The sequence below is a fragment of the Eupeodes corollae genome, chromosome 1 (assembly GCF_945859685.1).
Source record: "Eupeodes corollae chromosome 1, idEupCoro1.1, whole genome shotgun sequence".
NCBI classification, from domain to species: Eukaryota; Metazoa; Arthropoda; class Insecta; order Diptera; family Syrphidae; genus Eupeodes; species Eupeodes corollae.
In genome coordinates, this window is record NC_079147.1 from 10,531,329 (window position 1) to 10,555,566 (window position 24,238).

General features: G+C 41.3%; 1 protein-coding gene across 1 annotated transcript; it reads right to left on the reverse strand.

The window, feature by feature from the left end:
- Positions 1-498: 498 nt before the first annotated feature.
- Positions 499-22,690, reverse strand: LOC129938931 (serine/threonine-protein kinase ATR). Its single transcript, XM_056046767.1, has 7 exons — positions 22,348-22,690; positions 20,003-22,292; positions 5,747-6,040; positions 4,917-5,676; positions 1,651-4,862; positions 865-1,587; positions 499-796 (listed from the first exon to the last, which is right to left on the reverse strand). Exons 1-7 carry the CDS (start codon positions 22,566-22,568, stop codon positions 671-673), a joined length of 7,626 nt encoding a protein of 2,541 aa, XP_055902742.1. The 5' UTR covers positions 22,569-22,690; the 3' UTR covers positions 499-670.
- Between the last annotated feature and the right edge of the window lie 1,548 nt (positions 22,691-24,238).

The following is a 24,238-nucleotide window of genomic DNA, read 5'->3' on the forward strand; positions in this document are numbered from 1 at the left end:
CTATATGCTTTTCAAAAGCAGCGTAAGTATTTGGCTTTTACAAAAGGTTCGATATTGAGGAAAATTGAAAGAGAAGACAAAAATACCATTAAGGCGGCTTTATCATAATAGATCCCTTCAGCACAATCTTTGTAAAAGGAATTATTTAAGGATTGGCTGTAATCAATAATTTATATGTGCTATATTTAAGACAAGATTAGAGTTGTTAAAATTAAATTGCATGTCGCACTTTCTTTGGGAAGATCCCTGGACACCGACGCCTTCCACAAAAAAAGCATCACAGGGCGCCTCTTCAATTCATCATCAACATACAGGCTTGATTTGGCATCCAATTCCTATTTCTTGTTTCTAAAAATCAAATTATACATCTCTTAGCCAACGATGTTTTATGCCAGAAAAAGTCAAAATTTTAGAATTTTTTCGTAAAACCGAACCGAATTTTCGAAACATTAGTGAAACTTATCCTCATACAAATGAAACAATTAAGAAGTTCTAAAATAATATTTGAATGTTTATTACGAGTATAAAAATACTTTTTAATTTCAAAATGGATTAAATAATTAACACAGAACAAAAGAACAGAAATTAAATAATTTATGATACATTTTAGTGAATAAATCTTACATCTACAAAAATTGTTATTTACAGATTTTATAAAAGCTCTAAGCCCTTACAAATATGGACCCCAACCAGCGTACATCGTTGCTAGGTTATTAATGTCAGTAGCTTCGTTGATGAGAAACTCAACTTGTCCCTCTGTTGACAATGGCATACGATTTGCTCCTCGTCTCTGAACCTGAAAAACAAATAAATAAATAGCAGGTTAAAACACTTAATCCACTGAATAAACTGTCTCGTTCTTACATAACCATGAAGCCTCTCCTCAATGCGACTGACATTTTCCATAGCTTGAGGATCTGTTTTCTCGATATTATTCCCAGTTTTCTTTCCAAGTCTACTCAAATCGTATACAAAAGGTTTCAGCACGGACATAAGTGTTTTCTTTTGTTTCTGGAGAACTGTTAGGGTAATTTCACAGCATTTCCTGAAGAGACCCTCAATACCGAGGGGACCCATGGCGTGCACCATATTCTGGGTCAATCTAAACGGAACTCTTTCTGGAATGTTAAAGCTTTCGCCTTTGTTAAATAGGCAGTTGAAGTCTACATGGACTGATTCACCATTTGTCTCGTCGAACAGGATATTCTCCCCATGCCGATCTCCCAATCCAAGAATATAGCCAACCATCGACATAACAGCTATGGTCTTGATATAGGAACTGCGAGCTTGGTACCAGTTGTGTGGTGTGGAGAACTGGTAGATGAACCACTCGTGGAACACGGGCGGATGGCGTGACAAAAGAATATTGAATACCTGTTTCTTCTTCTCGAGTTTTTCCTCCTTGGGCAGGACAAACGATCGCAGTTCCTTGTCAGCAACACCAAGTTTCCGGGATCTGTATATGCCCATTAGGATGACTCTCAAGGCTGTCAAATTTGGCAACCATTCTATCAGACCACAATCTTCGTTGAATGGGATCGCAGCATAGGTTCGAATGTGGAGGCGACGCTGGCGAGCTTGAGGATCCTAAACCAAGACAAAAGTAAACTCAAACCAACCATTGTTTACCTCCTGAACTAAACTACTTACCAATCGGAGATATCTCTTCAGCAAAGCATTGAACTCCATCAAGCGATAGTCAAGTCTCAGATCGTCTTTGGGCTTAAGCATAGCCGTGTACTCCTTACCATCACTGCACAAAAAGACTATCTTCTTTGGCAGGGCCTGAGATCGTAGTACCACGACATCCTCCTTAATTCCACAAATATATATCTGCTTGTTGGGGAAGGGATTGACCGGAGTTGCGTTGACAGAAGAAGCAGCAGAGTCATCCACTTGGCCAGATCGGTTAGCACTGAGGAGTGTCACCTGCATGTACTTGTCGAAGGGCAAAAGAATCTCCGAGAAGCCTGGATCTTCAAAGAGCTTTGGAAGCTTCGGAACTAGAGTTCGGACATTCAGGTCGCTTTGAGCCAGGCCCACAGTATCTTTCGTGGTCAACTGGATGAGCTTCTCCGACAGAGAGTTAAAGTCGTCGACATATTTGATAGTCTCCCGTTTGGAGAGGCGTTTGTCACTCAAAATCAAACGACAGCGTTTGGCTCGCATGGTGTAGGATGACTTAAGCACTGGCAGCAGCGTCCAGAGAGATTGGTGGGGATATTTCTCCAGCAGGAGAATAATAATCGTCTTGAGAACTTCAAAAACTGCCAGCGATGGATGACAGATGCGACTAAGTATCTGTGAGAACGCCGAGTAGAAAATGTACGTGGGAAGAATTTCACAGCATTTGCTGACCAATTCGGTCATTTTGGCGCAGGTTTGCTGAATCGACATATTGGGAACATCGTTTTCTCCAACCTGCGAGGTAAAATCGAACCAAATACTCAGCAGACGTGGCATGGACTGGTACATGCTCTCGTTGCCGGCCTTCATGGCCCTCGCATAGTAGCCCATAATATCAAATAACATGGTCTTTCCAGACTCTGAGTTCTGTTCCGCATCCGATTTAGCAGCGTACATCTTCTCCAAGTACTGCGCCATGTGGACCAGGCACTTCTCGGAGCTCTTATTTCCAGCAATAGCTTGCTTGAAGTAGTAGAGATTCTGTTCGGCACAGATTTTCATCGACTCAGCGCTATAGGTGGCCTGCAGGAACTTGGCCTCGGAATACAGCAGGCGTTGGGACTTATCTTGGGTGGGTATATTTCCGTTGGATTCGATTTCTCTGATCTTCTCAGAGATGAGTTTAAGGGACTTCGTCTGATCACCACTCTGCCAGAGGAGCTTTGCCTTTTCGATGAACAATGCCTCGGGGGCGTACTCTTCTGCCTTCATGATGGACAGATTGGCCTGCTGAAGGCCTCCAGATTCACGGTTCATCTGGATACTCCTGATCCACAGTCTGCCCATTTCCTCATCGATGCATTTGTTGAGGCCAACGGAAACGTCACCCTTCATAGTGTTCAACAGATTTTTGGTTTCACTGAGGAGATTACGTCGCAGACAGAGAAGAGGTTCAAGAATTCGTACGGTCGGCTGAAGGAAACACAATCGTGCATTCCAGTCCGAGAAGAACTCGTTCACAGCTGCGATACATTTGGCCTCATCCGTTTCACTAACAACGAACTGCACCAGCGACTTGTTCTTCTCAATGTCCGTGAGGAGCTGCAGCTTGAGGATCTCTGTGTATGCCTTGTGGTAGGAGTAGTGCTCAGCACCGATAGTCTTCAAAGTGCTCAGGATGTTCAAACGAATCTCATCCATTTCGGCCTCAAAACCACTCAACTGGATCTCTTTATTTCGGAACAGTCTGATGGCCTTGGCACTCTGAACATTCCACATCATTGGGTTCTTGCTAATCACCGGGTCCTCCAGCATCCTCTCGATGTCGTCATAACACCCAAGGCGCAGCAATGGTTCAAATTGACATTCCTTAAAGAAGTCATCGGTATAGCGCTCGGAGAGCTTCTCCCAAAGTCCGCTGGTGATGTTCAACACGGTTTCCGGGAGATCCAGCCGCAGATAGCTGTTGATGATCCCAAGGACATGTTCCTGTTGGACTTGTTCGGGGCGAATCATGATTTGCTCGTAGCACGCTATGTTCTCCTGAGGACGATCGATGATATTGTTGACCAATATTTGCTCCGGCAGGGTGAGACTCGTCTTCTTCATGTGCATTGCACCCTCCACCGAGTCAGGGTCCAGCAGTTCGGCATAGATTTCAATGAGGAACGACAGATTCTCCTGCAAACGAGTGGCCTTCTGGTCCTCTATGTACAGCTCGAGAAACAGCAATGCCCTCGCATACTCCCCGCAGTTGAAATTGGCCTTTGCCAGTTGACTTTTGTCAATTTTGCCAAGCAACTTTTGTATCATTCCGTATTCCTTTTGGGTGTTGGAAGCCTCCCCCGTTGTAGAACTCACTCGTGACCATTCCCTGGTCCAGCGGTAGAGGAAGTCAATCTGTTCAAAGCAGATCTTCGCACAAGCGTCGTCTACGTTCTGCGAGTGGATATCTTTTGGCAGTTGGGTTGCCGTTCGAAGTGCTTGTGATGGACCGATTTCCTTCGAGAGCGTGGTGTCGATGGCAGCTCTGTTAGCTGCGTTCGATCCCCCATTGACAGCTTGCTGGATAACAGCTTGAAATTCCTCATAAACCAACTGCATTTCCTCTTCGGTGCATTCCTGCAGAGAATGCAGCAGAATATAGGGCAGAAAGAGCTCCAGCATGTTGTTGTCCTTTCGAATGCTCGGGGTGAACGAGCATAGGAGCTTTTTGGTGTCAGCATCACGCACGAACTCGATCACTTTCCACGACCACCAGAATGCCCAATCCTCGTAGGTGCGACAGAAACTGCTCCCAAACACCGGATGAGCCTTGATCTTGTAGCCTTTTTGTGCTACGGTGTAGCAAGAACTCAACAAGGGTTCCATGATGTGGCGCATCCGGACGGGGATCGCCTCCCATACGTTCATCTTCTTGTTGTCCTTAGGATTCACTCCCTGTATGGCGAGGATTTCTTGAATTGCCACAGACATGTTATCCACGTACTTGATGTTCTTCTGATAAGCTCGACACAGCTCGGTGAGGGCTGTAATGGCAAAGGCATCCGTGTGAATGCTGAGTGAGAAGCGTTTCTGTTCTTTAGCATAATTTGGAGACATGTAACTCGGATCGATGGCGCCCAGTTCGCCGAGACATTTCCCAGAGATAAGCTGCAGGGTGCGATCAACGTGTTTGCAACCATTCATTAGATTCTCTGCCACCGATTCGATGAGGGGATTCAATTCGGTTTGACCTAAAAAATGAATCCGTAGATTTGATTTATATTAACGTCTCACACCTCACTTACCCACAATAAAAGTGTTCAAATCCGCTCTGTGCTTGATAAAGAACTCCTTCAGATACTTCAACGCCCTTATGCGCACTTGCAGGTTCTCATTGTTGATTTGTTTAATGTAGAACTTAAGCAAGTCTTCGAACTTTCCCGATCGGAAGAGCGCCTCCGTCTGCCGTCTAACAAAACTTTTCAACTCCATCGACACCTCCATGTCTTCGATAAAGTACAAATCAGGCATATAAGTTCCGAGCAGATTTCCATTCTCAAGAATCAAATACTTGTAAATCGTATCAACTTCTTTTTCGTTAGTCTTCAGCAGTGGTTGCAGCGACACCACAATCCTGCTCAACGATGGACCCAGGGCTTGGATGTCGACAATGTGCAGAAATGTATTCCATATTTTCAAACCGATTGCTTTGAGGTTCTTATCGTCTAGCGAAATAACCGATGTTAGCATCGCAATAATTTTGTAGCGTGATTGAGTGACGTGGCCAGCTCCGACCAGACGAATAATCTGTCCCAAACTATAGAGAACATCTTCTTTCAGGGATTTCTCGAAATTCGGATCACTTAGGCATGTTTCGAAGTATGTGATCACTCCGAGGAACCTTTCGGCTATGAAGACAGCGAATTCCTCGGTTGTGGCAGTTTGGGTTCGTCTCTCACTCCTTTGGGATTCACGAGAGGATTTATTCAAAAGCAGACAACTAAATGCTTGCATCACAAATTCTGGCTTTCGATTGTAGAAGATTAAAAACTCGGATACAGTTTGCTGTCCAAAAAAGGATAAGAAGAATCAAACACAGATCGACGGAAGTGAAATTTGTATTTAGTATATTTACCCTCACGTCCGTGTGCATCAGACTTGAAAGCGATGAGCCAGTGCATCTTACCAACAAGTCAATGCATTTGTTTCCAATTTCAGGACTCTCGTTTAGATAAATATGTGAGTAGATGTTTAAGAATGAAGCCGTCAGAATGTGGGATATGGAATTATCTGTGGCCTGGGAGATTTGAACCAAGAGACCCTTACATCGGTCTTCCTTCACGCAATAGGGCAAAATCATGGCTGTGAGGATCTTATAGTACTTGCAGATGAATTCCTGACTGCACAGAAAGCCAAGCATCGTTACCAACTGAAATGTACAAACATATTGAATAAAATTCGATTATTTTAGTTTCAAGGTCCAACAAAAACAACAAAAAGAGACGACTTAAATCAGAAAATTATTGAAAAAAATCTTCAAAACCTCCACTATAGGGTTAATTTATTTCAGACAATTGGAGGTTGTTAAAACGCTAATACTGTTTCAATTTATAAATTAAAAATAACTCAGGTGGCGCAACAGTCCGTTAAGCAATATAGGGACTTTTAAATCTCAACCATTCATGAGTGCTAGTACTGTCATCAGAAATAGAGGGGACCTACAGTTTTAAGACGAATCCAAACTGCTAACTGGAAAAAACACTTTTCATGACAAGAATTACTCTTTGACGATCTGACAATTTCTCGCACGAGGTAGTACCCATGAACAAAACTTTAGATGGCACAGGCAGGGTTTGAACCCAAGACCGGGTACTGCTGTTTCTGTTTACTTACTTACTTACTTAAGGTGGCGTACAGTCCTGTGTAAACTAGGGCCTCACCCAACAACCTTCTCCATTTTACTCGGTCCCTAGCTAGATGGCTCCAGTTTTACGCTCTAAGTTGGGTGAGGGCACTTTCCACTTGGGCGCGCCACCTAATTCGCGGTCTTCCTCTACTGCGCTGTCCTGTGGGTGTGGATTTGAAGACTTTCCGGGCCGCAGCATTGGTTTCCATTCGCTCTACGTGACCCAGCCATCTTATTCGTTGGACTTTTACCCTTCTGGCTAAGTCTACGTCGCTGTACATCTTCTCCTCCACTCCCCTTCGATGCATACGGGGCCGTAGATCACACGAAGAACTTTTCTCTCGAAACGACCCAAGGGGCTTTCATCCGCTTTTGTCATAGTCCATGCTTCTGCACCGTATAGCAGGACGGGGATGATAAGGTGCTTATATAGCGACACTTTGGTCCCTCGAGAGAGGACTCTACCACTCAATTGCTTTCTTAGTCCAAAGAAACAGCGGTTAGCAAGAGTTATTCTGCGTTTGATCTCAGCGCTGGTGCTGTTTTCAGCGTTTACAGCGGAGCCTAAGTAGATGAAGTCCTTGACTTCGTCTGTCGATGGTGACGTTTTGACCGAGACGTCGTTGCCCCATTGGCATCACGCTGAGTTCCTCCGATTATGTCAATGTCATCAGCATATGCTAGTAATTGGACAGACTTTTGCCTAGTGTTGACGTGTGAGCTTTGCACTATTCTTTCAAGTACGATGTGTAAAAAAATCACATGACAGCGCATCACCTTTTCGAAACCTTTTTTGACATCGAAAGGTTCTGTTAAGTTGTTTCCAACCTTTATGGAGCAGCGTGAATTCTCCATGGTCATCCTGCACAAACTGACTAGTTTGGCAGGGATGCCAAAACTAGGCATGGCTTTATACAGCTCGTATCTGTAGATCTGTCATAAGCGGCCTTAAAATTGATAAAAAGATGGTGGGTTTCGATTTGGTGTTCTTGGGCTTTTTCCAGGATCTGCCGTAATGTGAATATTTGATCGACTGTGGACTTTCCTGGTTTAAAACTACACTGATAAGGACTTATTAGGTTGTTGACGATGGGCTTTAGACGTTCACATATTACGGAAGAGAAGATTTTATAGGCGATGTTAAGTAGACTGATTCCTCTATAGTTGGTGCAGTTTAGAGGGTCTTCTTTTTTCAGTATCGGGAAAACAATACTGAGGTTCCATTCAACGGGCATGCTTTCTTCCGACCATATCTTACAGATAAGTTGGTGCATGCTCCTAACCAACTTATCTCCAGCTGCTTTAAAGAGCTTGGCATTTAAGCCATCCGCTCCAGTGGCTTTATTAGACTTCAGCTTAGATATGGCAATCTTTACTTCGTCTAATTAGGGAGGACGGGATTGTTGGCTTTCGTCGTCAATGTTAAATTGATCAACCTGCCTGACAGCAGAATTTGGTTCGTCGTCGCTGTTATACAGTCTCCCGAAGTGGTCCTTCCATATCCTCACCTGTGAATTTCGTTTGACCTGTTCATAAAACTTTCGAACTTTATTCCTGCTTTTAAACCTCTCAACATCTTCAACCGTGCGCTTCTTTCTTTTTCATTCTGAGAAGTCGGTGTTCCTCTCGCCTCTTCTGCTCATAGAGCTCATGCAGCGCCGCTTTGCGTGCCTGTTGTTTGGCTGCATTTGCCTGTCTACATTCATCATCAAACCAGGGTATCCTTGTTGAAACTCAGCACATCAGAGGCGGTTTCTCTGATTGCATCTTGGCAATGTTGCCATTGGTTTTCTATACATTGTGTTGGCGGCAGAGAACTTCGAGAGAGGTTACTTGTAAGTCGGTCGGAAAAGGATTTGGCGATCTATTGCGATTGTAGCCGTTCAACGTTGTACGTCTAAGTCGATGTTAGCTCCTCGGAAAGTTCGGACATCCATGAAGCAATATGGATTAACTCCAAGTTAATAAGTTACCATGACGTTTCGCCCCGAGCAAAATCTATGAGCCTAAATCCGTTGTCGGAAGTGTTGTCGTTTAATTTTACTGGTGTTTTATATTTTTAGCTATTGACGTAGTGGTAGTTATAAAAAGTTTAAAACAATTAAGATAAGCGGGGCAAAACGTTAAGTTTTATTATTCTTGTAATGCAAGCTTCTTCTCTGGCCAGCTCGTGAGCATCTACATTTGAAAAGCTATTATGAGTTTCACCTAAACTAAATTTCACTTCGAATTGCAGAACAAATTTGGAAAATCTTTACGAACTAAGGAAACATTTCAGTCTTGAAAAAAAAAAACAATAAAGCCAAAATTGACGAAAATCTGCTGCTACTGCTCTGTCGGAGTGGATTTGAAGAGTTTCCGTTCCGAAGCATTAGATTCCACGCGCTCTACGTGACCAAGCCATCTCAGTCGTTAAGACTTTTATCCTTCTGGCCAAGCCCGTACAGCTTGTCGTTCCATCTTTTCCTCTTACTTTTCTTTAATGCATACGGACCGTAGAGCACACGAAGAACTTTTCTAAGGTGCTTTTAAAGGTTTTGCAACGTGTAAAAGGATGGGGATGATGAGGGAAATACATATATGGCGACACCTTGGTTGCTTCACTACTCAATTGCTTTCTTAGCCCAAAGAAACAGCGGTAAGCAAGATTAATGCTTAGTTTGAACGCAGAGCTGCTGAGGTCTTTTCTTGATGCCCTCATTAATCGGGTAAAATAATGATTTTAAATTTACTTTGACCAACGATTTAAAAAGTCGAGTGTTAAATTCGCTTTAAGTGTTATATCGTCGAAACGGGTTCCCTTTTACATAAAAGCCCAAGATCGTTATCAACCTCAACAAAGCGAATGTTGAATGTTTTTTTTTTAAGAAGCTTCCATAAACTATGCATCTACGTTAAGTAGTATGCTTAAAGTAAAATATGCGAATGATGAAGACGATAAAAAGAAAATGACTTAAAAGGCTACCTTGAGGAATACCATAGACTTAAAGAAGTATAGGAGCGATCGCATTTCATAAGAACATTGTAGACGTATCTTTATAAGTAGGAAGAAAATAGAAATATAACAGAGATTGAGACTTTACCGGGAGCTCGTCACGGAAGTGTTGGGTCATTTTGAATACTGGTGCAGCGGATCTAGTGACTTTTAATGCTGCTAGACTAAATGGTAACATTGTTTGAACACACACGTTAAAGGAAACAAACATTTTTTTTATTTTATCTACTCTTGACCATACAAATATAGATTTAGAGTATCTAAAGCGTTTTCTTTGAAAGGTATCGATATTATGTGAATTCATACAGGGGCTCTCATCTAGAGATTGTTTTTTAAATCATAGGTTATTGGACACTGATTGTTTTGTTTCCCCCTCGAAATTCCAACAGAAAGGCAATGGGCAGGTTCAATGTCACTGTGACCTAGAACCCAAATACATTACATTCTACTCAGCACATAAATGTACAGAGTAGAGAACACAGCACCTTGAGCAACTAGACTATGTAAGGTGATAACAACACAAGAAATTAATATAAGAAGAGAAAGAACAACAGACAGAAAGAACACATGACAACAGCACGCGGTAGGTTTTGAGGCGGTTCACCATCTGTCTATTAACCATAATCACTGATGCTTGATTTCAATGCTCGATGGGAACCGAACCCTTATCAGTGACTAGGCCGTTGGTTAGAACCCAAATAAAAGTGACACGGAGGTTGATGCTTAGGTTGGATAGTTCATCCCGATATTATTCGACCAGGTTAGAGGATGTTTGAGTTCAATTTCAGTATTTGTATTGTATTTGCTTCTCTGATTGCTAGTAGTTCAGGTCGAAATACACCTGCAAAACCTGGTAGCAGAAAATAGGTAGAGACTCCACCCTGCATCCTTGAATTGTCAGTAAAGATAATGGTATCGACACCTTTCGTAACAGTTTTATTTTGTAAGCCCTAGCTATTCTTTAACCCTTGTTTAGTTTGTCGATGCTGTATTTTTTGTTAAGCGCACGCTTCCTTATAATCTATCCATATACAAATTAGGTCATACAACGGCTGTTTACGTCCACTAAATAAGCTTCGATTGAAAACACCACTTTTTATCAAATGTTTTTCCACAGGCATAACCCGTTCGTCAATGTTTAATTTCCAGTTAAGTTTGGGAGCTAGAGTGACTCCTAAATATTTAGCACTGGAACACAAAGACAGTACCCGACCGTTCAGTCGAAGTAAAGCGAAGACAGTCCACTGCCAGTTGCTAACGTTCTTCATCTCCCTGATATCGGTTATCGTGGCGACGAACCAAGGTGACCAGCAAAACCAAATTGTTAGCATAATCTACCCTACAACTTTTTTCTTTAACAAGAATTCTATTCATAGCTAAAATCCATAGAAGCGGAATAGATGTATAACCTAAAGAAGCTTGAGTCCTTGAATCACTTAGAATAGAAATTATCTATTCTTGAATAAAATCCTCTACCCCGAAGTGGGTATTGAAAACACCTTATACTTAGGTGGGAAGAGTAAATTCTTTAAATGTCTTGTATAGACTTCAATAGACTTGACATTGACAAAAATTGAAAACATATATTCATTGAAAGTGCTTTGTAGTTCAAACAATGTGTTTTTATGAAAAGAAGTCTTTACCTAGCATTAAAAGTGGCCAACACTCATGATTCCCGTCATCGCACGGCGCCGTGATGACTGAGGGTCATTACATGAATATTAGCTCGCCATTTATCTTACCAGGTCTGGATGGCACACTATGGCTACACAGTCAATCATGACCGAATTGGAATTGCGATTAGACATCTTTGGCCTTTTTATTAAGATGAAACGTCAAGAACAGGTATTAAATAAATTTGGTTTGTTTTATGCAACGTATACATCAATCTTTTCACTAAAAACCAAATGGCATAAATAAAGCCATCTTTTCAACAATCAGAAAACTAAGTTCATCAAACGTGTTCAAGCTTTTAAGCCATTCTGAGACTTCAACAAAGAGATTTAATTATTCGAAAATAACCAATATAAATTTTACCATGCTTAAAAACTTACACTTACTCGATTTAGTGATCTTAGAATTCCCCTTCCAGTCGACAAATAAACATGAACTACCAACTGCACAATCAATCCAAGACATTCATTTCGATAAAAATTGAACAGCTGAATAGGTTGCCATTTATACTGGGCACATATCTCCAATCCACAATTCATAGCTTCATTCTCAACACTTGCTCTACGTCCGATTGAAATGAGAAAGAAAAAAGTCATTTTGAAGCAGTTCAACACCCACGGCTCAGGGATTTCACCACAAAATGCAACAGCTTCAATTAATTTAAGGATTTTTATCTGTTCCACCGCATCTTTCTCGAGTGAATCTTTAATTGCCCCTAGAACAGCTTCACCAACTTTTGGCAGCATGGGGAATTCATTATCTCCGCGGCGTGTTCTAACCAACAGAGCTTTTATGAGTTCTGGAACCAAAGACGAGTTCATTAATAATGGATTTTCTATCTTGGCCGGATGAAAATGGTTGACAGAGAATATGCCATTCCTATGGCTGAAGACATTTCTACTTCCAAGCTCATTTAAAACAAATGTCAATTCGGATTCATGAATGTTTGGCCAAAGCAAATGATTCATAAGAACTGCCGACTTCTCCTGGAAGTAGTGCGTGAATACTTCGTCATCTGGATTCTCACAAACCTCACACAGGAAGTCATACTTGTAGCGATTCTCAGAACGATATCGAAAGATGTAGACATAACCAAGTGCAGAACAACAAATCGATTTGATTTTGGCCAACTTTTCTACGTCAAATACTGTTTCACATCCTCCCCGAGCACATAGCGCTGGAAGAATGGATTTTATGATTGCTTTCTTGGTTATAGTTCCATTTGCCAGAAAGTCCAATACCATATCACTGAATTTTACCTTAATCTGATCTGGGCGCTTCCTCGCTGAGAGTTTTGAGATTGCAAACAGAAAATCACCTCTCGACTCGGAATCCAGTCGTTGGTGGTCTACATTTGCTATGGCTTCCAATGAGCTCTCAATCAACTGACTTTCTGGTAGGAACTCAGTGTCTAGCGAAGATTGTGAGGGATATTTTCGAAGATGAAAGAATATCATATCGAGTAGCTTCTTCAAACAGAGGCCAAGTTTGGATAGGTCTAAAGGACTCCCAATGCCCAGCAGCATACCACTGATTTCAATGCGTCTACAGGCTTCATCTGAATTCAAATCTTCTAAATTCTTCTTGCGTAAAAATACTGAAACAGCGGTTTTCAAGTTTTTAGAATTCAATACCACGCCACTGCTCCGAAATCGACTTTGGGAAATTTCTTTAGGACTTTTTGACGAGGATTTATACATCTTGAACTGCTTCGCACTAAGAGCCTTCTGCTGGGTAGTCGCAATGGTATTCAAAATCATTTTCAGCTTCTCATAATCTGTTTGACTTTTTTGCAACTCCACTATGAGAATATTTTCAATAGCTTCTAGCATCTGAGATAGAACATTTCTGTCGCCATTCTGTTGGAAGATTCCAAATAGTTTAAAAACCTCCTCCTCGGATTTGAATAGACTGAATAAATTCTGTTCGGATAAATCAACTTCAGTATTCTCGTGTAGGAGTATTATGAAATCCAAGATAGTTGACTTCAGCTCATTTTTATCACCAAATCTTTGGTTGTGTTTGACAAGCGAAAAAAGTATCTCCTCACTGAACTTGATCAAGACCTCAGCTTCTGTGTGGCTTCTGAGGAGATTCGTATAACTACACCTGAACAGTTCCAATGAGATACTTGTAAGTTGTAAATGGGAGTACTCATCTAGGAATCCCAAAGTAATCCAATCGTGAAGGTTTTCCCATATTTGAGAGCACTTTTCAAACAGACCAACATAGGCATTCGTAAGGGGGTTTTCCAGTTCAAAGAGACTATCAAAGAGTCGAGTGCCGTAGCTCAGAATCTTTATCTTTGTTTCACAATCGAGAATTTGATAGGACCCCAAAAGATCTTGTAGAACCTCCACAAATTGGGTGCGATGAGTTTGAATGACCAGATCTATGGCATAAGTGAGGACTTCGATAATACCCACCATAGTTGGGCCTATCATTTTGAATTGCACAACGGTCTTTCCGAATTCGAAGTTCTCATCGAATTGCACTGGTTCCGCGGAAGTAAAGGTGTTGAGAATGCGTTGGTCGTATTGGGACCCTGTTGGAGACTTGGTTAGTATCCTCAAACTCTCCCTGTAGTCGTCAAGAAGTTTGTCAAACAATATGGGTTTGTGTTGGCAACAAAAGCTAAGAAGTTTCTTCTGCAGAATCAATTTCTGTTTTTGAATTCTAAAGAACAAAGTAGGTTTTCAATTTATTAGACTTGTGAAGTCTCATCTCTTAAAACTTTAGCTTACCTGTTACTGAGTTTATGGTCGACACTGGAGGAGAATATCAATTTATTGAATAAAAAAATTATGAAGGATCCTGGAATGTCACCTTCGTGATCAAAGGATTTTGAGAATAACTGTTTTTGAAATAATATTTGATCGAGTAAATCAATGGCTTGAGTCAAGTCTGGAGTGGCCATGGTCATAAGACTAAAAACTTGAGAACAGACTTTTTGGGAAAAAGAATTATTCATTTCTTATTTTGAATTTGAAAACACGAGCTGATGAATTCGAAATTTATTGCATTCAAATTTATATTAAGTGGAAAATTTTACAAATCTGTTTGTAAAATAGAAACACCGTTAAAACAGAACATTTATGAATGAAAACAACAAAATAAAAAACCAAACACATTTTAATTAGCAGCAACAGTATTTTTTAGGGTTCAGATTTTTGCAATGCTTTTTCTCTTAATTATTCTTTTGTTTTTGATTAAGATGAAGAGAAAGAAAAAGAACGTGATAAATTATAAAAAAATTATTAAAACAACAAAATAACAAACTTCTTGAAGTTTAAACAAACTACATTGCCGACATTTCACTATCTTTTCTCTTATTGCGTTTTGTTTATCAAAATATTCAAAAACACAACATGGAATGCTACTTTTTATGGAAATCTATTTTAAAAGTGGAGTACCTGTGGAATGATGGTAAAGTGCATAGGACTGTCATGCTAGATGTTTTGGGTTCAATCCCTGTTTGGAGTCTCTCTCGTACATTTTATTCATTTTCGTCTGGATACTAGAGGAATGGTCAAGGAAAATATAGTCCAATGGACTGAAATGATGAGGATTGGATTCATAAATTTGTTGACCTTATGATATAGTGGGTTCCTTTCTAGAACTTGGTGAAGCTCTCGATTTGACCGTTCTTCTTTTTAGATCATTTCTTTTAGAAACATAGGTATTTGGGTGCATTCAAGACGAAGTGTTGTTTTTTACTATAATCAAGTGTCGCAAGTTTTTACACGTTTCGAACTTTCACTATCAGTGGGCCGTTGATGACGTTAGGTGGCAGGTGTGGGTGCTTGTTACTGTTCTTACGTTACTTCTCCTTTTACTTTTTTTTATAGTTAACGAATTATTAAATCATCAGAATGTTATGTTTACAACTGGTAATCGGAGGTCAAACGATTCAAGTCTAATGGACGATTAAAAAAACCTCCCAAGGGTACCAGCCACGAACCGAAGCCTGTAAGAAGGATCATGGGAACATCGTAGTAGAACCCCAGTCTTTGTTGAGAATATGGAAAGACCACTTCTCCAAATTATATAACGGCGATGACGAACCGAATTCCGCTGTAAGGGAGATAAAACCACTTAATCTAGGCGAAGCAGATCAACAGTTTCGCCTACCCGACCTCGAAGCTGCTGGAGATGACGGCATCGCTGCCGAACTATTTAAAGCAGCAGGCAATGACTCGGTAGGGAGCATGCACTAACTCATCTGCAAAATATGGTTAAAAGAAATCATGCCTGATGAGTGGAATCTCAGCATAGTTTGACCGATACATAAAAAAGGAGATCCTCTAAATTGCGCCAACTACAGAGGCATCAGTTTCCTTAACATTGCGTATAAGATCTCTGCCGTATTATGTGAACGTCTGAAGCAATTCGTCAACAAAAACGAAAGTCCACTATCGACCAAATATTCACACTACGGCAGATCTTGGAAAAAACCCAGGAACTTCAAATCGATACCCACCATCTCTTTATCGATTTTAAAGCCGCATCTGTAAGGAAGAGCTCCATAGAGCAATGCCTAGTTTTGCTATCCCTGTCAAACTTATCCGTTTGTGCAAAATGACGATGGAGAATGCACGCTGCTCTATAAAGATCAGAAAAGATCTCACCGATGCATTTGATGTCAAAAAAGGTTTTAGACAGGGCGATGCAATGTCATGCGACTTCTTCAACATTGTTCTGGAAAGAATTGTGCAAAACTCAACTGTTAATACTAGGGGCACAATCTTCAAAAGGCCCATCCAATTATTCGGATACGCAGATGATATTGACATAATGGGAAGATCAAAGCGTGATGTCAGTGGAGCGTTTTTGAGCATTGCGACGGAAGCGAAGAAGATGGCTTTAGTGGTCAATGAGGGCAAGACCAAGTATATGCTGTCATCAAAAAAGGACATTGAACAACGACGTCTTGAACAAAACGTCACCATGAACAGCTATAACTTTGAAGTTGTTAAGGACTTTGTCTACCTATCACACCGCTATTAACACAAACAACGACACCAGCGCTGAAATCAAACGAAATCTCTGGACTTAGAAGGCAATTGAGAAGTAAAGTCTTCTCTTGAACACCTAAAATCATCATCTATAAGACACTCATCATCCCGGTTCTCATTTATGGCGCTAAGCCTAGACCCTATCAAAGAAACATGAGAGCGTCTTAGGATGCTTCGAGAGAAAAATTCTTCGGGTGATTTTTGGTCCCGTACGCATAGATGGAGAATGGAGGAGAAGATATAACGACGAGCTGTACGGGCTATACAGCGACACTGACCTAGTTAGCAGAATTAAAGTCCAACGGCTTAGATGGCTAGGTCATGTAGAGCGAATAAACATCAACGCTCCAGCCCGGAAGGTGTTTGAATCCAATCCCGGGGGCGCAAGTAAAATTATGATGGATGGGAGGATATACTTGATGTTACCTTAAGAAAACAACCGTAAATTATTAGTGGAGAACAGGAGAGTTTCCCCTTTGAATTCGTTTTCGGATCACAAGTGGATTCTTTTTCAAATTAATTTCGAGTCGAAAAACCCTCCGCCTTACAGAAATCCCAAAAGAACTGACTGGACGAAATTATGTCAAATTGCTAATTCCAAACTAAGCAACTTACCGATTCTCACTGAATCGATAGGAGACCTTGAAAGCTTTACTTCTATAAGTAAAGCTTTTAGAGTCTCTTGCTCAGTTAAATATAGCCGTAAAACCCTTCTTTCTTGGTGGAATGAAGAACTGTCCAATCTTAGGAAAATGACGAGGACAACTTTCAATATCTGCCACAAACATAAGTTTTACCAACTTAAAATTTACAAGCAAGCCCTCTCATCAGCCAAAACACAAGGCTGGAGAGAATACTGTCAATCAATCGAAGACATAAAGGACTCCGCAAGGCTCAACAAAGTTTTATCGAAGGAACATTGTAATCCTTCATTTCTAAAAAATATTGATGGAACCTGAACAGCCTCTCCAGCCGAATCTCTTGAGCTACTGATGAAGACGCACTTTCCGGGTTGCGAGAGTGATAACCGCCAATCGCTTGAAACAACAGAGCTAAACGTTGCTCATATGGAGTAAGTCAATTCCGTTATAACCAGAGAAAATATTTTGTGGGCAATCAATACTTTTTCTCCATATAAATCCCCAGGTATGGATGGCATACTGCCAGTTATGCTTCAAAAGTTGCACGATGTGGCAGCTCCATGGCTGGAACAAATTTTCAAAGGATGTCTCCTTCTCAAATATGTGCCCATGTCGTAGAGACAGGTCAAAGTAGTTTTTATCCCGAAAGTGGGTAGGCGAGTTCACCAATCCGCGAAGGATTTCAGACCAATAAGCTTAACATCTTTTGTGCTTAAAAACTTGGAGCGCATTCTTGATTACCATATTAGAGAAATCCAGTTGGAGTTAAGGGCAAATCTACGGAGACTGCCCTCCATGAGGAAGTGCGTACTGTAGAACAAACAATCCATTATAAACAATTTACTCTTGCCACCTTCCTAGACATAGAAGGTGCTTTTAATAACGTCCTTACAGAATCCATAGAAGATTATTTCCATGCTCAGTGGTAGGAAGATTCGAGCCTCTCTAGGCAATACAATCGCAACAAAACACGTGAGTAGGGGAACACCCCAGGGTGGTGTCCTTTCGCCTCTTCTATGGCTTCTGGTCATGGATACAATTCTCGTTAATTTAGAGAGATGTGGAGTGAAAGCGGTAGCCTACGCTGATGATTTGGTGCTATTGGTGTCAGGAAAGTACACCTCTGTGATTAGTGAAATCACGGAGTCAGCTTTGAAGAAAGTTAGCAACTGGGCTACGAGTTGTGGACTAGGAATTAACCTAAGTAAAACTGAACTGTTGCTCTTTACCACCAAAACTAAAGTACCGCCCTTCACGCTACCTCGACTCAATGGTCAAATCATTGTCTTCCAGTGCAAAATAGTTGGGAGTTATACTCGACCCTAAACTAAACTGGAAACTAAATATTGAAGTACGGGTTAAGAAGGCCTGTGTTGCCTTCTACGCCTGAAGCAAAACTTTCGGCAAAAAGTGGGGACTTCGGTCGAAGATGATTTTATGGACGTACACAGCCGTAGTACGTCCAATCTGAACATATGGTTCGATTGTGTGGTGGCCTGCTCTTAGCAAAGCCTATAACATTGATAAGCTAAAGAAGGTTCAGAGAACAGCTTGCGTGGGCACCACAGGGGCCATGCGTACTTGCCCAACGGACGCCTTAAACGTTATTTTGGATCTTCTACCAATCGACCTTTTTATTAAATACATAGTTTCCTGCAGCGCTATTAGGCTGAAGAAATTAAATAGCTGGTTGTCAAAACCTTACGGTCACAGCAAAACTACGAAATTAATTCCCTCAGATATTATCTCGGTAGACACTAACTACTGCACTCCTACTTTGAACCTTAGACAGGGTTTTAAGGTTATTTTCCCATCGAGAGAAGATTGGGAGGATGACATCGTGTCGATAGGTTTCGACACAACCATCTTTACTGACGGCTCAAAGATGGAGTGCGGAGTTGGTTCTGGGATCTTTTCTGAGTCCCTAAATGTAGCCAAATCCTTTAGACATCCTGACTTTGCTAGCGTTCTTCAGGCTGAACTGCTGGCAATAAGGGAGGCATGTAAGATACTTAAACAAAACCCAAACCAAAACCGAAATTTGGCTATCTTTACAGACAGCCAGCCAGCTGTCAAAGTCATTAACTCGGCCATATGCTCATCTAAATTGGTCCAGCAATGTCGCGATGAGCTTGCGAGCCTGAATATTAACCTCGGTGTCACCCTGATCTGGGTTCCGGGCCATAGTGGTATCGTGGGAAATGAACGGGCTGACGAGCGAGCCAGGCAAGGATCGGCCCTTCATAGCTCACTTGAGGAAATGGTTAACATTCCTCTTGGTTCTATGAAGGGTAAAATCTTTTTTATCTACCAAACTGAATCAAACCAAATATGGAGCAATTTACCCAACTGCATTATATCTAGGAAGATATGGCCCACCTATAACAAAACCCGTACAAACGATCTTCTATGCAGGCCAAGGCAAGACATAGCCAGGATTGTTGTGGTATGCACCGGACATTGGCCTATGGGAGTTCATGCGAAGAAGTTGGGTATCTCCTACAACACCTTTTGCCGTAGTTGTAATGACCAAAGAGAAAGTGATACCATAATCCATTTCCTCTGCAAATGTCCTGCTTTGGCAAACACCACAATGAAATGCTTTGGAAAAGCATTCTTTCAAGAACTTGATGAGCTATCTGAGACAAAGATTAGAGACCTAATCTTTTTCCTGCATGCGACAAAATGGCTCTAACATAATCGCTATGAAGCTTCTCTATAAATCTATCCCTTTCAATCAAAGGTCCAACGAGTTTTTGGTATCAAAACGGCGCACTAAAGCGCTAATTGGATCTCTGGCTAGGTTGCCTTGAGATCGCCATTTCTACCTACCTAGAGGGGAAGGAAGATTCGCTATTTTTAGGGACTGCTGTTTTCCATCCGTTCGGAATGCAATGGTTGAAGCTTTGAAGAACACACTGTCACAACAACGGCGGGTGACTTTTGCCTGAATTTCAATGTTATAGAAAAAAAACACAAACTTTCGTCATACACAAATTATTTGGTCATCTAAGACAAGAGACAAGCTCAAAGTGATGGAAGACATTTTGATCGTATTTAAACGTATTTTTACGGCCCAAATCCATTAAGAACTTTTAATAAAATAATTAAGTTTAAGAGTTAAATGTTTTATAAAAAATATAAACATATTGATACTTACCGCATTCAAAGTCCTGACCGGACCCTGTCCTTTCTTCAAGTAAATATGTGTGACCAAATCCACAACCAGACTGAGGCATTCCCTCTTATACCATAGCCACAATTGCATTGGCTCCACTCCATAATTAGCGCACATTTCTGTTGCACATTTGGCCGCTTCATTGCTTACTCCTGTTTCACAACAAATCATATAGAAAAATGTCATCTTGAAGAAATGAAACAACCAAATTTCGGGAATCCCTTCTATGTTAGCCAGAACCGAAATCAAATGCAGAACTTTCAACTGCTCCTCATCTCCTCTCTCGAGCGAGTCGTAAACTTTGCGCAGCACAAGAACACTCACTTTCTCAAGCAATGGGAATTCTTTATTCGAGGATGTCCTCATCAACAGGGCTTTAACTATCTCCGGTTCAAGGTGTGGATTGGAGAGAACTTGATGTTCCAGTTTGGATGTTGAAAAGTGATTTATGGCGAAAATTCCACTTTTATTGGTGAACAGAGTTTGGCCTCCAATCGAATTTATGACAAAATTAAGCTGCGTCTCCTCGAAGGAATTCCCAACTGGCAGATGCTGCATCAGCACAGCAGACTTGTTCTGGAAGTAGTCGGTGAAGTCTTCATTGCTTGGCTTTTCACAATCCACACAAAGAAATTTGTACTCGAGTTTCTGGCTATTCGAACGAGTTTTAAAGATGTATACGCTTCCCAGAGCCGAGCAACAAATGCATTTGATTTTGGCCAGAATCTGAGAGTTCATTTGGCCCTTGACAATTGCAGGAAGCATGTGGCAGACAATCAGCTTGATTGATATCACTGAATTGGCTATGAAGTCTAGAAGTCTGTCATTTAACTGGGCCTTTATCGGCTCACTCTGACACACTGGGTACATCGTGCAGATGAATTCTTTCACAGACTTATGGAAGTAGCTGGCAGCCTTCTCAGCGAGGTTCTGGTGTGACACACTCGCCAGAGCGTCCAGGGAGAACGAAATTGGCTTATCCTCGATGCGACTTATCCCTGGGATCTCCAAATGCAGTTTTTGCTTTATTTTCGAATGATGGCGTAGGTAGAAGAGGATCACATCGATCAGCGCTATCTGTAGGTCTGAGGAGATGATGGCTATGGAACTCGCCGATTGCAGGAATAGCCCACAAATTTGGACGTAATCACAAAACTCCGTCGAGCTAAGGGTTGTGGTGCCCATTATTCGAAGGAATTCCTCGATTGATGGCTGTAAATTGTCGCAGCTGAAGACAATATCACTGCTAACGCGCTTCTGTTGGAGATCTTTCAGGTTTTGACTGGCCAAGTGGGCCTTAGACTGTTTCTCATTGATCGACTTGTGCTCCATGTCAATAATTGTGTCAAGAATGTTTTTTACAATCAGGTGACCACTTTTGCCACCCTTTAGTGCTTTGGTCAGGACAGATGATGCAGTTGAGCTCGGCTGAATGGCTCCGAATAGTTTTCCCATTTGGTGCTCTGCTTGGATTAAATGGATAAAGCTTTGATGAGGCAGTAGACAACCGGTTCTCTGATGGAGCTCCAACATGAATTCAATAATTTTGGACTTCAGTTCGATGCGGTTGCCCAGGCGGTCTTGGTCCTTGATGATTGTCCGGAGAATTGCCTCACACGACTTGGAAAGGCTCTCCAAAATATCGGCATCGACCTTGTCGGTTAGATAGGTTCTATAGTCACACTTGAACAGTTTAATTGAAGTTCTTATCGCCTGTGTCAGACCATACTCGTCCATGAACCCGAACCCTATCCAATTCGGGAGGTTCTCCCACACCAACTGACAATATTCGAAGAGAATTCCATAATCTATGGTCAGATTAGGATCCAGCTCGAAGAGATTCCCGAAGAATTTCACACCAAATTCGAGACATTCAAGTTTGGTGTAGGTGTCGGATGGTAGGAACAGTTCAAGAACGGTTTTAAGAATCTCCTGGAAGAGGTTCTGATGTACATTGAAGGAGATGCTCATGGCATGAGCGAGAACCTCAACTATGCACTGCAATGTGAGGTCGACCATGTCTGGATCCAGGCTGATTTTCTGAAACACGAACTTGCTGTCAATTTCTTTGAAAAACTGATCGTCTTCCGAAATGAATGTTCCCACCACTCTGGGTTCTGCGTCTGATTTGTGGCTGGAGTTGTAGCAAACTTCGATGAATTCACTCAAAGTCCGTCTGTATTCCTTGAGAAGGGCTTCGAAGAGTGTTGGCATATGGACACAGCAAAAGGTGAGCAATTTCTTCTGCAATTGCACATTCTGTTTGAGAACTCTGTGGCGGAGCAAATGCATTAGAGAGCGCTTTGGGTCAGTATTCCAATACAAACCTGTTGCCAAGCGGTCTGCCGGTAAAAGTCAGGAGTTGATTGAATAGCCAAATCACAAACGAACGTGGAATGATACTGTCATGGTCGAAACGCATGTCGATCGTGGGTTTCTGGGATAGAACTTGGTCCAGCGTCTTTAGAATAGTTGGGACGTCGTTGTTCACCGATTTCATCATGTTGTACACAAGGCCCCATATCTTTTCGGGGCGTTTACTTGACATTTTGTGATGGTTGAATGCAAATTAAATAAAGAGTAAAAAATAAATAACGTCCCGACTTTCCTGTTGCTGGGAACTGGGAACAGGAATAGGAAATTTTAAGCGTGAATTTTGAATTTATTTTGTTATTTGTAAAATCAACAAATACCAGCTGTCAATTTTGTGCCAAAAACAAAGAACTGTCTTACCGACATATTTTTTTTGAATTTGAAGTGGGTATGTTCAGAGAATGTTAACATTTAGAACGTGAACACAAGGAGATGGTGATGACGTCTCATCTTACGATAAAAATTGTTTAAAAAATAATTAAATAATTATTATTATTCAGTCATAGTTTATATTTTATAAGTATACTTTATCTAAGAACAACAAATTTATTCCCGTTTTATGACGGGATTTAGTAATATATTTTCTTAGCGACGCATTTTGACGTTTCTTTATTGTGTCATTGTAGTTCACGTTTTTTCTTCAAAGTTTAGCTAAAAACTGAGCTAAATCTTGACAGAAGAACGCTGTAAATACAATTTATCATGTGGAGCCTATTTAACAAATTCTGTTTTATGAGCATCGCCAAATTCTTTTTCGGCTCTTTAAGAAACAACAACAACTCCTAAATATCTATTTTATTTGAGAACGTCACAAAATACAACAATGTTTTTCTGTAAGTCAATAGAGGGCATATAAAATTTTTAGGGAATTCCGTCTTGAGACTATTTTTGTTAAAAAAAACTATTTTAATAATAATTTTTTGGCTTCTTTTAGCAGATTATATCGTATCGAATATACCATTTTTATCAGCTAAATTAATTTTTCTGAGGAGATTGCACCTCGACCCTTTTAGCTACGAACTTCAATAATCTGTGAAAATATAGATCGAAATAAATGCGCCAAACAATTTAACAGTCTGCTTAATTTTGACACCTCAATGTATACCATGAAATTTAATCTAGAGCTACGTACCACTGGGCTTAAATACTTACTTACTTAAGGTGGCGCTACAGTCCGGGCGGACCTGGGCCTCAACCAACATGCGTCTCCAGCCAGCTCGGTCCCTAGCTAGCTGTCTTCAGTTTCGCACGCCAAGTTGGTTGAGGTCCTCTCCCACCTGGGTGCGCCACCTGAGTCGCGGTCTTCCTCTACTGCGCCGTCCCTTGGGATTGGATTCGAAGACCTTCCGGGCTGGAGCGTTGATGTCCATCCGATCTACACGACCTAGCCATCTAAGCCGTTGGACTTTAATTCTGCTAACTAGGTCAGTGTCGCTGTACAGCTCGTACAGTTCATCGTTATATCTTCTCCTTCATTCTCCATCTATGCATACGGGACTAAAAATCACACAAAGAATTTTTATCTCGAAGCATCTTAAGATTGTTTTATCTTTCTTTGTCAGGTCCAGGCCTCAGCGCCATAAATGAGAACCGGTATAGTGAGTGTCTTACAGATGGTGATTTTAGATGCTCGAGAAATTCAGCGCTGGTGTCGTTGTCTGTGTTTATAGCAGTGCCTAGGTAGACAAAGTCCTTGACTACCTAAAAGTTATAGCTGCCCATTTTGACGTTCTGCCCAAGACGTCCTTGTTCAATGTCCATTCTTGATGACAGCACATACTTGGTCTTTCCCTCATTGACCACTAAACCCATCTTCTTCCCTTCCGTCGCAATGCTCAAAAATGC

Coding starts and splice junctions, on each gene's coding strand:
- LOC129938931 (XM_056046767.1), bottom strand. CDS start 22,568: ATGTCAAGTAAACGCCCCGAAAAGATATGGGGCCTTGTGTACAACATG. Junction 22,293..22,347: donor GGCAGACCGCTTGGCAACAG/GTTTGTATTGGA, acceptor GCTCCGCCACAG/AGTTCTCAAACAGAATGTGC. Junction 6,041..20,002: donor CGGTCAGGACTTTGAATGCG/GTAAGTATCAAT, acceptor TGTACATTTCAG/TTGGTAACGATGCTTGGCTT.